The sequence below is a fragment of the Gadus chalcogrammus genome, chromosome 21, assembly GCF_026213295.1.
Source record: "Gadus chalcogrammus isolate NIFS_2021 chromosome 21, NIFS_Gcha_1.0, whole genome shotgun sequence".
In the NCBI taxonomy this organism is placed as follows: domain Eukaryota; kingdom Metazoa; phylum Chordata; class Actinopteri; order Gadiformes; family Gadidae; genus Gadus; species Gadus chalcogrammus.
The window spans coordinates 18501049-18517581 of NC_079432.1; the positions used below are offsets into that span (position 1 = coordinate 18501049).

Genomic DNA, 16533 nt, shown 5'->3' on the forward strand with positions numbered 1-16533 from the left:
ATTGATGTTGTTATTATTTTTTACAATTTCGTTCCAAAAGGAAAAATGCGAATTCCTGCTACATATTCTGGTTACTATGGTTACCGTATGCATTGCGTCGGCAACAGGTTCACACTGTACCGTTAAATGGTCCCAGAGTCTTTCTTAACTTAACTACGATAAATAACGGTGAGTAGTTGTATAAAGACACAATGCTATTGATATGTTCACACATTATTCATAATTATTGAAACAATTACTTTAATGACCACTCTTCTCCGTGTCTAATTTAAATGCAGTATCTTTCTTAAGCCGGCTGATATGGACCGACTGGTGGACAACTTATGTGAAGATGAAGCTGAGACAGAGTTACTCCTGGCTAAACCCACTTGCTTTATTATTGTTGGAAAGCCGGTAATCACACACACGCACAGACGCGTGCACGCACATACGCGCGCACACACGCACACGAACACACACACACACACACACACACACACACACACACACACACACACACACACACACACACAAACTCTCTTTATTTTATTCTCTAACGGCATTTTGCTACTCTTTGACAATAATTGTATACTTCGTTGATACAGAGTACTGTAGAAAGCTATAACTTTTTGTTTTGTATCAGGGGGTAGGTAAATCCAGCCTGGCCAAAAGGTTATCCGAGTCGTGGAAGTGTATCTGGATTGATGGCAAGTATTTTGTATATGTTTGCACATAAAAAAGAACAAAATTGTACGAATTTCTTTAACATTCTGTTTTTTTAACATTCAGATACAGAATTGATTTACAAACAATTCAAACGTCAAACAAAAGTGGGTGTGGAGGTAAGCATCCTTCTCCCTCTGCTATTGAGCCTTTTAATGTTACTACTCTGCTAATTTGTTGTTTCCATGGTCGGCCCGAATCCAGCTCACGCAGATCTTAGGTGAAGGACGATGTATTCCTGAAGCTCTGGTGCTCCAGCTCATTATAGAAAGGCTCCAGTCACCAGATGTCCAACATTATGGTACCTCCACGGAAGCATATCCAAATAAACAATAGTAGGCCTACAACAGTAAAAATGTGATAGTGCTGTTTAAATACCCTTGCATTGCCTTGCCTTGATAATGAATGGTTTATCATTTGATGGTGTAGGGTATGTATTGAGCTGCCTTCCCTCCATGTCAGAGGAGTGTCTGAAGATACACGACCAGATAGAGCTGATCAGACACCTCAAGCTCAAACCGGACGTCATCATCAACATAAAGGTCTCCCTCTCCTACCCATTTTAGTTGGTCACAGTGTACTTGTACCCACTTCATGTTAGACTTGGCAATTACAACCTACAGATGGTAACAAATATATTACCTGATGTTACAGAGCCCCAGGGTCTGTGTCAGCCTAACTGACACAATTATACATTCAAGATCTACATAGACAAGACACACACACTTTCCTTATATTCATGTATGGTAAATATTTCATCAATCAATTAAATTGAGAAATAAATTCAATGAGAAAATTGAATTTATTCAATTTGGAAGATGAGAAATTCATTTATTTCCTAGTTTTAGGAATACATTTCCAAAGCAAGCTTAATTTTACTTTCATAATTCATACAATGCAATTTAGTTGCAAAGCTTGACGTTCCTGCAAGTTGAATGTTCCCACGTTGGTACTGCTGATGCATTGACTGTCTGTACTTAGTGTCCAGACGAGGACTTGATCAAGAGGCTGTCTGGTGTGAGGCAGCACCCAGCAACCGGCCAGATGTATCCCAGACCAGAACATTCAAACAAAGAGCCAGAGAGCAGAGCGCAGAGTTTGCTTGAGGAAGGGGAAGAGGGTGAAGAAGAGCAGGTCTGAATCATGAGAGAAACCCTTTAAAACAAAGACTGGTAACTTATACATGTTAAAGAGAATTGAGTCAAAACATTATCTATCTATATTGTGTGAGAGCAGAAGGAGAAGGAGCTTCAGAAGGATGATGTCGACCAGATGGTGCGGATACAAGACAACTTTGCAGAACAATGTTCTCTAAGGATCAAATTGTACAAAGACACCATTCTGAGACCCCTGGAGGTAAATCTTGTTATGGCTTAAAAACGTTGATACGTTTTTGTATTCAGTATTGGTAAACATCTTTACCGGTGATCTCTTAGGACTACATGGCGGACCACAATCCTCTCTACCTTTTTGAACTGGATGGAAACAACAGACACGATGAGCTTTACATGGCAAGGCCCTTTTCCCAATCAGGCTATTCAAATAATTTTGTTTAAATCATTATACACTCTGTTCTTCTTGCATCAATGCCATTTTGTGGATGGCTTTGTGTCTCCAGTCTGTTATGTCTCGTCTGGAAGCGTTGGCATTGAAACGCGCTTCAGTACCCGTCCTACTGAGTCAATCCGACGAGCTTCTTCCTACTGAAATGGTAAGCTCTTGCATTCGAGAATACTCTGTTAACCGATGCCGTGGGTCTATGAAGAAGTATAATTTGGAGTTTACTTGTTTTAACTTGGTAACTTGGTCAGAAAACTTGATACACAGACAAATGTGATGGATTGTCATTTAAATGAAAGATTATCAGCTGGAGACTTCTCTAACTCCTGTGTACCCTAATGTCAAACGGCTTTCACACTTGCTTTTCTGTTGGATTTCAAGTAAAACAGCTCAACAAGCAAATAATGCAATCAAGGATTCTCTCCTGACTCCGTACGATGTACGCTGAAGTATGTGCTCTTAAAAGGACACTTTACAGGAGGACCTGCACAGAGTAATGTCCTCCTCTGATAACGTGGCTCCTGGTTTCCGGTGGAGGAGGAGTCGCTGGGGCCGGACCTGTCCTGTAGCTCTACAAGAGGGCAGCATCATTCAGGGCACGTCTAAGTTCTGTGTGGGGTGAGTGTGGGGCCGAACCAAAACTCAAAAAAACAATGAAAAGACATTCACCTGTTTACATCCCACATGCATCCGCTTAACAGATTCCAGGCCAAGGCTTACTTCCTGTCATCCAAGGAGGCCTACCAGAAGTTTCTAGAGAGCCCTCAACGGTACCTGCGTCCTCCGATGCCCTCCCCACCCTGTAAGGTGTCCGTGGTGGGGCCTCCGCTGTCGGGGAAGAGCACTCTGTGTGGCCTTTTGGCCCGGCACTATGGAGCCACAGTGGTGGACGTTGAGGCACTAATGCTCCTGGCCGCACTGGAGCAGGACAAAACCACAGAGGACGCCATCCATACAGGTGTGGAGGAAATAGAGATGGAAATGGATCAAGATGACCAACAGGATGAGGGTAAGCTATAATAAACTGTTGTTAGCCTTTATTCCACTTGAAGTTGTTTGAATCTATCTTTAATCCAATAATATTCCTCCTCCATCCTCCTAATATTATGTCCAGCACTTTCAGCGGGTTTTCCTGTCTGCTTTAATTTAAGGATATCTTCTGGCATCTTATCTGAGCTATCTTTTCTGACCTCGTAATGCCTGTCATCTGCTTTTTACAGTGAAAGATGATCACCCAGTGGTGAAGGAGTTTGTGTTAACTGAACCATCCTTTAGCGAACCGTCCACAGACCAACCAATGGGCTCAGATTCTCCTCCTCCAACATTGATTTATGAAATGTTGGAGAAGCGCATTAAAGAGGTACGGTTCCCATTTGGTAGCTGCAGGTGCCCATTACATTAAGAAAACTCACATTGGTAGCTGGAGGTGCCTTGATCATTAATATCAATCGGGATCTTAATCAACTTAAACACAAGTCTTTAAAGATCCCTTTTTTTACCTGCGGGTGTGATGTTGATAAGCCATTACAAGCTGTTTCACAGTCTACCTTTTAGTGACAGTACACATGAGTTTGTCCAACAAGATGGACAAAGGGTAGATCAAGCTACCAGCCTACTCATAGGACTGAACCAACTGGTATGCTGGACTGTCCATCATATATTTGGGCTGATAGACCAGCATACCAGTTGCTCCTTCTTTTGATTGAGTAGTTCACTTGAGTAGTTTGTCAAATGTCTTGCAATGTTTAGATTGTTAGTGTTTTGCACAAAGCACTTGGTTCTATGAGCTAAAAAAAAAATAAAAGTGTCTGCTAAATTCCCTCAATGTAAATGCAATGGCTGAACAACATCCCATATTGTGGTAAAATAAGGCACCTCTAAGCTCCGTGAAGCTCTTGCTCAAGTTGTTGTCGTATTGCAGATTGAAGAGGCAGATGTAGACGCAACAATAAAGGCTGGCTGGGTCTTGGACAACTTTCCTAATAACTTCTCCCAGCTCGCCAGCCTACAGAAGGCCCATGCTGGGGTGTTGCCAGACTTATTCGTTTGCCTCATAGACGCCACTGACAGAGGTAGGAGAGAAACTCAAGACTCAAATCAAACACACAAACATGCAAGCACTCTGGGCAGGGTTAGGGACACACACCATCACTTGGTCCCTTGCTCTGCTTCTAGGGAGCACTCTGTTGAAGAGGATGTATGAGATGGACCGGGGGTCGGTGGACAAAGCCCTGAGGAGGAGGCTGGAGGAGGAACGGTAAAACTTGCTGTCAGATCCTATTACAGCAGGGTTATTGAAACAGTTTCATTAGGTGCCATCCTTCTGACTCTAAAACTCAAAGGGAGCCAGGGCAGGAGGCTGAAGTGGGGGATGAATTGCAGCCTCAACTGAAGACCGTAGAGGAAGAAGCTGATGGTGAATTCTCTTATTTTTTATCTATACATCATTTATCTGCTTTTTGTCTGAGCCAATCCCCCCCTTCTTCATCTGACTGACAAGTCATTTATAAATGTAAAGACTAAACAACATGAGACCCAGTTGCCTGTTTTACATCCAACCTTCCCCTGTAAATAAACTAATACAATCTATCTCTCAGCAGTTTTCCCCAGGTTTACCTGTTCACCTGTCCCCTATTAAAGACATGATCCTCCAGCTTGACTCCCTTGTTCTCCTGTCCCCTACTAAAGATATGGTCCTCCACCTTGCTCCCTTGTTCACCTCTCCATCCTTAAAGATATGGTCCCCCCTGAGCAGTGGGGGATGGGCTACCCAGACGTTCCAGAGATGGATGGCCATAGACTGCGGATCAAGGAGTTTTTGGGGGAGTGGGACAGCATGGCGCCCGCTATAACCAGCAGCTTGGTCTTGCTGGACATCAGCAGTAAGAGCCCCGGGGACCTCCTGAATGAGGTGGTCCACCAGATGGAGAGTAAGTGTTGATAGTGTGTCTGTGTCTTTGTCTGTCTGTCTTGGCGTGCTGTGTGTCAGAGTTTGACACAGTATCCTTGTTTAAATCCATCGCAAATAGAAAACTAAAATGATAAAGATGTATTATTCATCTCTTTAATATTAGCAACGGTGTACCGTCCCCTTTGGTGGAACCAGGGGAAAAAATAAGGACCAAACACAACAACCAAATAAAATTAATGGTCAAGGTAAAGGTGGCAAAAGTAAAGGGATTTAGTTTCACAACTTAAAGGGGTAGTTCGGAATTTTGGACATAGGGCCTGATTCCGAAGTGAGCATTGGTATTCTATATCACTGGAGACAGTTTTCAACACATTTCATTCAGTCCTTCTAGTTGCAGAGTTTGCTCGTGCTAGGCTAGCGCAAGTCAACGGGCAATGCTAGCCTGCTATTAAAAACAGTCTTACCCACTCCACAGTACACCCGAGGTAAATCAATTATAACGCCAGACTATAGATTTAAATGTCTGTGTTGATAGAATAATGTTAGAAATAAAACTAACCATGCATCGCATGAATCATCGAGGGACTACTTTCTCAGCAGAAGCGGAATTCTACTATGCGCTGGTTAGGTTTGTAACCGAATCACGACAGAAGAACGTAAACAGAGAAGCGTGGGACAGAAGCGCAATTGAACGACTAGGCAACATGATGGTTCAGTGTGCTTTTAGAAATTGTAGAAATAAACGGTACAGATGGGCACCACAAAGTTTCCACCAATTTCCAGTGCGAGATCCAGAAAGGACTCAACTGTGGCTTGTTGCTGCTGGCTTTGACATCAAAACACCGGCTCGTACATGTACGGTTCGTTGGATACAACAAATTCCTCATAATCGTCTTCAAAAGCAGATGCATCGCTAACTCCTCCAAACGTGGCCATATCTTGTTAATTTAATACGCTTGTAGAATTCCTTCGTTCACTGTACTCTGCGTTTGTAGCAATGACAGCGGCAGGTAACCTAGGTATCAGTCCGCCGCTGCCGTAGCCTACGTACAGGAATATAAACACTGCTGCTGAGACCCCGCAATTCCCTCAAAATGCAATGCAATGCAAGGTTGGTTTTATTTCTAACATTATTCTATAAACAGACATTTAGATGTATAGTCTGTCGTTATAATTGATTTACCTCGGGTGTACTGTGGAGTGGGTAAGACTGTTTTTAATAGCAGGCTAGCATTGCCCGTTGACTTGCGCTAGCCTAGCACGAGCAAACTCTGCAACTAGAAGGACTGAATGAAATGTGTTGAAAACTGTCTCCAGTGATATAGAATACCAATGCTCACTTCGGAATCAGGCCCTATGTCCAAAATTCCGAACTACCCCTTTAAGACAAAAGTATAACAGCCTTCAAAACAAACCTGTGGGGGAAGGGACCAAACGGTATTTGCCAAACAAATTAAACGTGATGAAAGTACAACAAAACTAGGTCTTACTATTCACTAACTGCAACCAAACAACAAAAGGCCTCAAAAACCAATCCAAAAAAGAGAGATTTACAAAAAATATAAGGGTGGCAACAACCAACTGACCTAGTGTGTTAAACAAAGAAGTACCCTACTTGAATGCATGTGTAGGGTACCCAACTTACCTAGACACCTACTTCCCACCACATACCTTTTACAAGTTGAACTAAGGCTCAAACAAAACACAACGGAAGGGCTGCGACAGCAACCATTATGCAAGCGGAGATCAGAGAGAGAGCCTGAGAGAGCCTTCGACAGGTGTCTTCCATGTATGGATGAGCCTCTATTCTGATTGGCCACAACAGTGGTTGAGGGAAAACCACTGCAGCTCCTGTTGAGAAAAATAAGGGGGACTGGAAAATAGACAGGAGGAGAAAAACAGGCCCAAGTTTTAGGAAATAGTTGAAAGAAAATGTCTAAATGATATCATATATAACACAAAACAAGAGAGCTAATGGTCACATGATAGATTTGATGGTAGCCGTGATTTTAGTTGTAATTTAAAACTGGTAAAATGGACTTTGGACTTTGTGTGATATGTGCTCTGTGTTCAGTGTTAACAGCATTACAAGTTTTGGAAATAAAAAAAACAACTTGGGACAATCTACAATAAAAGTTGGACATTTTCTATTTAAATATCCCATGGTATGTATACATTGTAGCTATGGTTATGAAACACCCTCCTCAGAGCCGTTCCAGTACGTTGGGTGGGAGGTGACAGAGGTGGACCTCCAGGAAGAGGAGGACGACTCTCAGGCACTGGAGGAGGTGATGAAAGAAGAGGAAGAGGAGGAGGAGGACCCAGCAACAAGAGAGAACCAGGTCATACGCTTACAAGAAGAAATATTAAGATGCAGTTAATAAAAAATATCCCTGATAACATATATTAAGGATTTTCGGGGGGCAAGGCAGAACGTCCAGAACAGTAGTAGAAATTAAAAAAAGAACAAATTTTTAACTGAATTCAGTACAAACAAAAGGAAGGAGTTAGTCCGCTTGCTGCGCCCTGGTTCTGCTTGCGATACTGGTGTGCAACCTCTCTCCTCTGTGGCTGATGAGAGACTGATGTTTATGTTGGGGGAAGGTTAAGGAGGTAATGCAGGTAAGCCTGCAGCAGCTGTTCATAGTAAAAGGAATCATTGAATGAACTCACCCAGCCTCTGTCGGTGTCCTCGGTTCAGAAGTCTCTCGCCAGACACTGTGGAGGGCTTTTAACCCTAACCCTGGTCCATCCACAATGAAAAAAGGAAACAGACATTATTGACTTGAATACATATGAGTGACTATGGCCTTTGATCCTTCATTCCCCCTTTGTGATCCCCTCACCACTTCAGGACGATACAGCATCCAAGAGATTGTTTGGGGACACCCTTCATTTCTGCCCCGTGGCTCTGAAAGACCGCCACGTCCTGGTACCCGGGATGGACGACATTGCTGCCAAGTACCGCGAGAAGATCTACACCTTCTCTAGCATCAAGGCCCGGGACCGCTTTCTCCTCCAGCCAAAGGAGTTTTTGGCAAAGACTGGGCCTCTGAAGGTACTGTAACATGTCAGGGAAAGAAAGAAAGAAAGAAAGAAAGAAAGAAAGAAAGAAAGAAAGAAAGAAAGAAAGAAAGAAAGAAAGAAAGAAAGAAAGAAAGAAAGAAAGAAAGAAAGAAAGAAAGAAAGAAAGAAAGAAAGAAAGAAAGAGAATAACTAAGAAAGAAAGAAAGAGAATAAGAAAAGATAGAAGGAGAGAAAGAAAGAATGAACGAAAGAATGGAAATGAAGAAACAAAGAAAGGAAAGACCCAGACGAAGGGGCCTAACTCTTGTTCTTGGTTTCCCCTCAGCCCCCTGCACTGAGGGTCCTGATGCTCGGTGCCCGGGGGTCGGGGAAAACCTTCCACGGCAGCTGGCTGGCCCGTCAGCTAGGCGTCTTCCACATCCAGTTCAGAGAGCGCCTTCAGGAGCTGATTCTCGCCAAGACCCAGAGCCGGGTGGTCCGTGCCGACGAGGCCGAGCGCCCTGAGAAGGAGGACCTGACGGAAGAGTCTGGAGGAACAGAGGCGCCGCACGAGGAGGACTCTGAGGTCAGCCTTCACAGATCATGGAGTACTGTATAGTGCAGAACTACTCCTCCTTTAGGTGTCCTGTGGAGGTCTCCCTATGGCTGTCCAGTCACTGCAGTGGTTGTGAATGTGCTCCAACAGGAACAGGTGACGCTGAGCGAGGACGAGGCGGCCATCAAAGCTTACCTCTCGGATGGGGACCCACTGCCTTCAGAGATACTGGACACCTTGCTGGCCCTGTACTGGGAGCAAGAGCCCTACAGGTAATGTCCCCTCCTCAACCCACCCCCCCCCCCCCTCCTCTCTTGGACTCCTCATTCTCATCACCATATGTGTTTCACCATTTTACTTTAAGTCATACTGATGATGTTATGTTTATATGATTTACACAGAACTCTGTGATGTGTTTCCTGTTACCCTCTCAGGTCCACAGGCTTCATCCTGGAGGGCTTCCCCCAGAGCCCGGAGGAGGTGACCTACATGGTGGAGCAGCAGCTCTTCCCTGACCTGGCGTTGGTCATGGCGGCCGACCTCAGTCACGTGGTGAAGCATCTGCTGCCACCTCGTCTCAAGGCCTGGAGGGAGCGGCGCGAGCGGCGCAGAACCCAGCTGCAGCTCGCAAGGGACCTGAAGCATAAGCTTCAGGTGAGCCAGTGGGAGTTCAGTGTGTACCTGGGGAGGGTGGAATGCTCATTGAATGAGGAGTGAAGGACATATTTCTGTGGCCATGTCCACACTAATGCGGATGCATTTGAAAATGCACATAGTTGATGGTCCATCCACACTGAAACTGTTTTGGTCCACCAACAACTGACGTTTTCAGACATTTGACAACGTTCGACTTTCCTAAGTGGATGCATTTGGTCACCTGTGCGTCTCCTAGTGTAGGCAGGGAATTAATGCTTATGTAAATGGAGCGTTATAAGAAAACACTGTTGTATGGATGTGAGGTAATCCAGACTTGTTTTCTGGGTGTGCCCATCAGAGACGAACCAGAAAGGGGAAAAGGGCTTTTTGTACGGACATACACAGTTTGACTGTGTGGATTAATGGTGCTTTTTTAAAATCCTGCGATAAGGAGCTCATACATAACAGCAGCATTCTTAGATCTAGCTGGACTAGCGTGGATATAGCATCTGTCTCTGCTACAGGAGGAGGCCATCATCAAGAGAAGAGCTGAACTACTCGAGAAGATAGCCTTGGAGCTGGCGAGAGGACAATCAGTGAGCATAAAACTCACCCAACCATGCACACACACACACACACACACACACACACACACACACACACACACACACACACACACACACACACACACACACACACACACACACACACACACACACACACACACACACACACACACAAAACATGTGCACGCACACACAGACACAGAAACACACACAGAAACACAAACACACACCACTGACAAAAACGCATACAGGAACGCACGCACATACACACACACACACATATAAAACATTTGCACGCACACACACACACACACACACACACAAGCGCAGACACAGAAACACACACACAATCACACATACACGTACACAAAAACACGATAAAATTCAATACAGCACAACCAACATCTAAACAGACCAATCCATTTCCACCACCTTCTAACCCTCATGACCTTCACTCAGCAGAAAAGAGGCAGTGATGAGGAGGAGGATGACGATGAAGACGAAAAGTCTGGTGACAACGTAGAGGAGGAAATGGAGGCCATACTGCGTGATGAGTTCCCTCCAGAGGAGGACGAGGACGATGACAGTGGGGGTGAAGAGAGCGAGGAGGCGGCCGCTGAGAGGCTGGAAATGAAGATAGGACTGTGCTTAGACATGGACGACAACGGCCTCTCCGTCGTAACGGTACAGACCTCATAAACATCCGTTTATGTCATCTTTAAAGAGGGAGAAAACAATACCGACTTGTTTCTGCTGTCAGTAAATGGTTTATGATGATTTCCTGTATAGTTAAAGATCGATTCTTAATGGAATTGTGACTTCTGATTTTGATTCCTAATGGAAATGTGTTCACTGCACATCAGTGTTGTTTGAAAGTAATCAAAGCAGTGCTTCCAAATGACTAAGAAACACCAAAGAGCTCTAAATGTTTTTCAAATGTCCTACTAGGAAATCCTGGTTGAACAAAGCATCCCCAACGTGTCTGTGAAAGTAGCCCGGACATTGCAGAGTGTTCGCTCCCAGATGCTCCAGGTGATCCAGCCCCTGCTGGCTAACAGGGAGTCCCTCTTCCAGAGATGCCAGCCCCTCAGCTACAGCCTGGCCCGCAAGCTGCTGCGAGCCTCCTACAAGTCCCACAGTGCCTACCGCTGCTGGGACCCTGTCAAGGTGCGTCCAACACTGCCTGATTCATTCAGGCATCAGCAGACATTTGACCTGATATGTAAAGTATACAAAGACACCAAAAATGTACTATAAGATACACTTACAAGCGCAGTAGCCGACAGAATTCTCTTTTACAATCTTCTTGACGTTCACGACTACTGGAGCCTTGTGTTGTGAGATACAGGCAAAGTTGTTTCCTTTATAGTTTTGTAAGAGTTATTTCTTTACCAACAGACATATAACTTGTAGGAGCACTTTGTGACGTCAAAAGAATCACTCAATACAATAACAATCCAATACAAAAATATATGTACATTATTACTATAAGCTCTCTCTGTTTGTGTCTGTCTGTCTCTCTGTCTATCTTTATCCCTCTCCCTCTCTCTCTCTCTCTCTCTCTCTCTCTCTCTCTCTCTCTCTCTCTCTCTCTCTCTCTCTCTCTCTCTCTCTCTCTCTCTCTCTCTCTCTCTCTCTCTCTCTCTCTCTCTCTCTCTCTCTCTCTCTCTCTCTCTCTCTCTCTCTCTCTCTCTCTCTCTCTCTCTCTCTCTCTCTCTCTCTCTAGTATGTAGAAGGAGACCTGATCCAGCCAGTCCAAACCCCATACGCGCTGCTCTTCCACCACTACATATATTTATTTGCCTCCAAGGCGACCCGCAACTCCTTCATGCTCAACCCCATCAAGTACCTTAGGCAGAACAAGCCCAACCCCTCAATACCCATTAGAGTGGCTGTGATCGGTCCACCCAAATCTGGGAAAACCACAGGTTAGAGTCAAGTGTGTCAGAAGCCACCGGGCAATTTAGCCCTTCTTTTTTCCGTTCTTTCTTTCTCTTGCCGTCTTTCTTTATTCTTAAACCAACACCGTACTTCCTCTCTTCCTGTCAGTGAGCCAGATGTTTGTCAAGGAGCACGGCCTTGCACGGCTCTCCATCGGCGGGGTCATGCGCATGGTGCTGAGTGCTCAGGGCCACACGGAGCTGGCTGCACAGATGAAAAGGCACATCTCCTCGGGCCTCACGGTGCCAGACGAACTGGCTGTCCAGTGCCTGGAGGTGGCGCTGATGAGCCAGGTGTGCAGCACACGAGGGTGAGATGTAGGAGATGCAGGGAGCGGGGTTGTTGAGATATGTTGGCTTTAAGTCTGCCATAACATTACAAAGTAATTCTTCAAAAAAAAGGGAATTCTTGAATTTGAAAGAAATGGAAAAACAACAATGTTACTGTGTGTGTGTGTGTGTGTGTGTGTGTGTGTGTGTGTGTGTGTGTGTGTGTGTGTGTGTGTGTGTGTGTGTGTGGTCACTAATATGGGTAACAAAATGTGGGTCAAAAAATAAGAAAAGCTAAGCTGTGTTTCTTACCTTGCCAGCTACATCCTGGATGGCTTCCCTGTGACCCTGAGGCAGGCAGAGCTGATGGAGGCTCGCAGCATCATCCCCATGGCGGTACTGGAGCTGGCGCTGGACACTGCAGAGGTGCTCAAGAGGGGCCTGCTGGACAAGAGCCAACCCAACAAGTATAGCGCGAACCTCAACAACAGCATCAGCCACCACAGCCACGCATCTGAAGTCTTGAGCTGCTAATAAAATTTTGTCATGGATGTTACTGTAACAGGATGTACAGAGCAGGATTTCTGAGCTGCTCTGGCAACCTGACTCTCCCTCTAACCCTGCATCCTAGGCCTCACCCGATGCCCGACAGCTCTGAGATCCTCCACATCCGGAACGCTCACTACAAGCAGGAGGCAGTGGCAGTGAGGCGTCACTTCCAGCAACAGTACGGGAACTGGACCCTGCTGCAGGGATCCAGGAGCACATGGTGGCTCTGGACCCAGGCTCTGGAGGAGATCCGCCTGGGCATGAATCACATCCACAGCTACTTGGACAGGAGCAGTAAAGGTAAGACTGGAGCGATAATCTATCTATACTAGGGATGTGCACGGGTACACGTGTAACCTATTAGTAAATCATAACCGTTAGGGAAAAATAAGTAAACGATAACCAAAAAAAAAAAAAAAACACTGCGCCATTGTTTCATTCGGAATCGCGACAGGAAATGTACATATTTAAAATTAGAAATTCGTCCCAGCCTTAATACCACAGATACTCTAGGGTCTATAGCATATAACCACGTTTTCTGAATACAGTTTAATGTAACAGTAAGCTGACAACATCCTAATTAACACCGCAACTGCAAGTTAACCACACGGAGATAACCATGGCAACCGGTCAAACAAATTTTCTTTTTGCGATCATTCTGCTCGCGCATCCGCCGTGTTGATAAACAAATAATCCCCCTTTTGCGCGACTGCGGTCCACTTTAAAAAATAAAATTAAAAAATGATTAATTAATTAAAAAACGGTTAACCGTGTACACGAAAAAAAAAGGGGTTGTGTAACCGTTTACAATATTTTTTTTGTTAACCGTTCACACACCTAATCTATACTTCTGTCTTATCCTTTTGTATTGCTCTTAACCTGATGTATCATGTAGGGCAGGCAGCCTGCATCAACAGACTATGTATCACCCCCAAGGAGCTCCAGTCTCGTCTGGGGGAGTTTGGTCTGTATTGCCCGGTCTGTCTTGCCCTGTTCTGCCACTTGGTGGACACTTCAGGCAATACTTTGCTGGCATTGGCAGCTGAATACAGGGCACACTTCTACAAGATGTGTTGCGCTGATCACCTAGAGGTACATATGGCAATTCATTCAGTTGATTATGGCAATAATGCAAAAATGCAAAAGGCCCAACTGTTGCTTGCTATTTAGCAGCATGTTATTTCCCATTCAAAAGTTCCACCATTGAATAACCCTGATGTGATTGATCCCTGGTGGCTGTAGAGGTTTCTGACCACTCCAGGTACGTTTGTTACCCCTGGGTGTCCACACCCCCTTCCACCCCCCCACCTACTGCCCCAGGCGCTGACAGAGAGTCAGGTGAAGGACAGGTTCCCCCTCCAGCTGATGATGAGGGGCTACTGTCCAGTCACTTATCTGGATGGGAAGCAAAGGTAAGACCCCCGGTAGAACACAGCCGTGTATGTCTAAAAGGGGTCAACAGGTTTCACAAAAATGATATTGTGAGGTAGAATTCTTATTCAATCCGTTGATCCTTACCTTAGGTACGAGGCTCTGATCCGAGGAAATATGGCATTTGCTGTGGAATATCGGGAACGTATCTACATTTTTGAGACAAAGCAAAAGCAGGAGATGTTTTTACGGTAGGCCTATTCATCGTTGTAATGTTGTAATGTAACTGTTTTAATGAAATGGTTTTGAAGGTGAACGATCACCATACATTAATCTGTTATGGATTAAGGCTGCCTGAAACCTATTGGGACCAGAAGCTTCCCCAAAGGGTGCCTCCTATCTGTGAGCCTTTCAGACTCACCTCACTCCCAATGTTGGGTTACTTGGAACAGGTAAGAACCAAACTCAAACACTCATGAACAGCGGTTTACAATGCGTTGGACGCAGTCGCGGACCAAGTCAGTCATAGGATGGCCACAATAATCAAAGATAGATATGAAGGTCTGTTTCATTGTATCACACTCACATTTTACTCATGGCTTTTTGTTGTCAGTTACAACATTTTCTAAAACATGCTACAAATCACTGCATTCATTATGCTCCAACTTTATCTATATTCAACATTCAACATTCGACATTCAAAATATTGATGTTACCATACCTTGAGTGGCAGGCAGGTCAGAAAAGGTTTGCTAGAACAGATTGCGGATGCCTATTGGGTGTAAATGTTGAAAAAGGGTGGTTAATAAAATGTCCAGCTGATATGGGCTTTGACTCAAGTCTGCTCTTCTTCTCCTTGGTCAGGGGGTGGCTGAAGCCATCATCAAGGCCATGACAGCTGTTGGGTGTCTCAAACCAAAGTATCCCTTCCTGAGTTTGAAAACCTCCGCCCTCCTCTACATCCCCTTCTACTTGAAAGGTAAACAAGTCCAATGAAAAAGTGAGCCCTGATCAGGCATCAAGTAATCAAGTATAAATAAATAAAAATAAATCATAATAATAATAATAAATAATAACTTCTTCCCGCAGCCTTTAACCCCCGTAGTTCAGTCTACGTCCGCCAGAAGTACCGGAAGAAACTGGCTTCGTTTGAGGAGAGCTGTGAGCTCATCCCCTACCTGGACTCCATCATGGGGAAGACATGCAGACCTCCCAGTACAAAACCTGTTGACTTTGAGTTTAAACTGCACAGGTTCCTGGCCTTAAAAGACCACCCAGGCACTGCTAGTTTGGTGTAGCATGTATGAGTTACAGTATTGAGGGGTGTTAAGGATGATATCAATTGGATTGTGTGAAGTTTCTATATATTTCCTGGATTCATTTATGGTTTTGTGCCTGATAAAATAAGGCACATTAGGTACAATTATTGCCATTCATTATTCAAAATCATTCAATTTAATAATTGTATTTTTTTTCTCACCAGACTCTCAACCAAAAATGTATGCATATTCATATGCATTTGCTCTCTATTGATATTTGTATTCCTTTAGTATGGTTTTAATTACTTTGGCCTAGGCCTACTGGGTGTCTGAGTTACTGGGCTATGAATACAATGCTATTGGTGTATGGAAGTGACTCGTAAAATACCTTATTTCATCTTTTTCTTTTGTTACAAACATAGTTTCATAACATACAGAAGGAGTGGCACTGTAACTAAAGCACGTTCAAAAAAACATACGTGGAAAATACTTTCTTGCAAACACAAAGTCGCACAATGGTCATCCCTATTAAGATACAGGTAAATGAACAATGGCATAACCATTATGAAGGTATCATAGACTATAGTATTGCTGAACAGAGATACTATAGTCTATGACTATAGTATCTCTGTTCAGAAGTCTCGCCCCAAACTTTTACGACATGGAGAAACGCCCAACGGTAAAAAAAAAAGAGGAATTTCCGGGACCGAAATGGAGACACTCGTGTCACTAGTTGATTCAAACCGTCAGATTTTGCTGGTAGCCTAAAATCTGGCATGAAAGGCAAGCAAAGAAACGCTATATGGAAGCAAATCAGTGTTGCAGTCAATAGTGTGTCCAATGTTCATCGGGCTATGGAAGAGGTTTGAATAATGCCGTGTTCTTTTTGGAAAAAGTCTTTGAGTCAGGATCGCTTTAGCTCACTTTATTTGGTAAAGTTTTGGACTAGTCTCTATGAAGCAAAAGGAGGGGAATTGTATGAGCACGCGTGGAGATAGACTTAGTAGGGCATCTGGAGGATGCGTTAGCTGGAGCGTTCTAGGCTCGCCCCCTGGGCAATGTGTTGTGACTTATCTACTGGGCAGGCGTGGACAATTAATGCCAATTAAGCAGGTCAATCTTGTAGCATTTGGCGGATCTATGGTCACACCAATTGGCACAGTGACATTACCATGCAGGACAGCCTACATATGAAGCTAGTCGCCTT

The 16533-nt window shown here is 44.4% G+C and overlaps 1 protein-coding gene across 1 annotated transcript; it reads left to right on the top strand.

Moving 5' to 3' along the window:
- The first annotated feature begins 98 nt into the window (after positions 1 to 98).
- Positions 99 to 15783, top strand: ak9 (adenylate kinase 9). Its single transcript, XM_056582048.1, has 35 exons — positions 99 to 168; positions 279 to 393; positions 623 to 686; positions 769 to 821; positions 907 to 1003; positions 1132 to 1244; positions 1684 to 1836; positions 1939 to 2058; positions 2139 to 2213; positions 2321 to 2413; positions 2729 to 2880; positions 2964 to 3271; positions 3483 to 3622; positions 4184 to 4334; positions 4438 to 4519; positions 4605 to 4678; positions 4998 to 5192; positions 7382 to 7515; positions 8028 to 8231; positions 8526 to 8765; positions 8886 to 9007; positions 9170 to 9389; positions 9896 to 9967; positions 10418 to 10621; positions 10886 to 11104; positions 11664 to 11865; positions 11987 to 12188; positions 12468 to 12614; positions 12779 to 12996; positions 13592 to 13788; positions 13939 to 14108; positions 14220 to 14318; positions 14417 to 14519; positions 14932 to 15046; positions 15157 to 15783. The coding sequence occupies exons 2-35, from the start codon at positions 301 to 303 to the stop codon at positions 15363 to 15365; spliced, it is 5040 nt and encodes a 1679-aa protein (XP_056438023.1). The 5' UTR covers positions 99 to 168; positions 279 to 300; the 3' UTR covers positions 15366 to 15783.
- Positions 15784 to 16533: the final 750 nt, after the last annotated feature.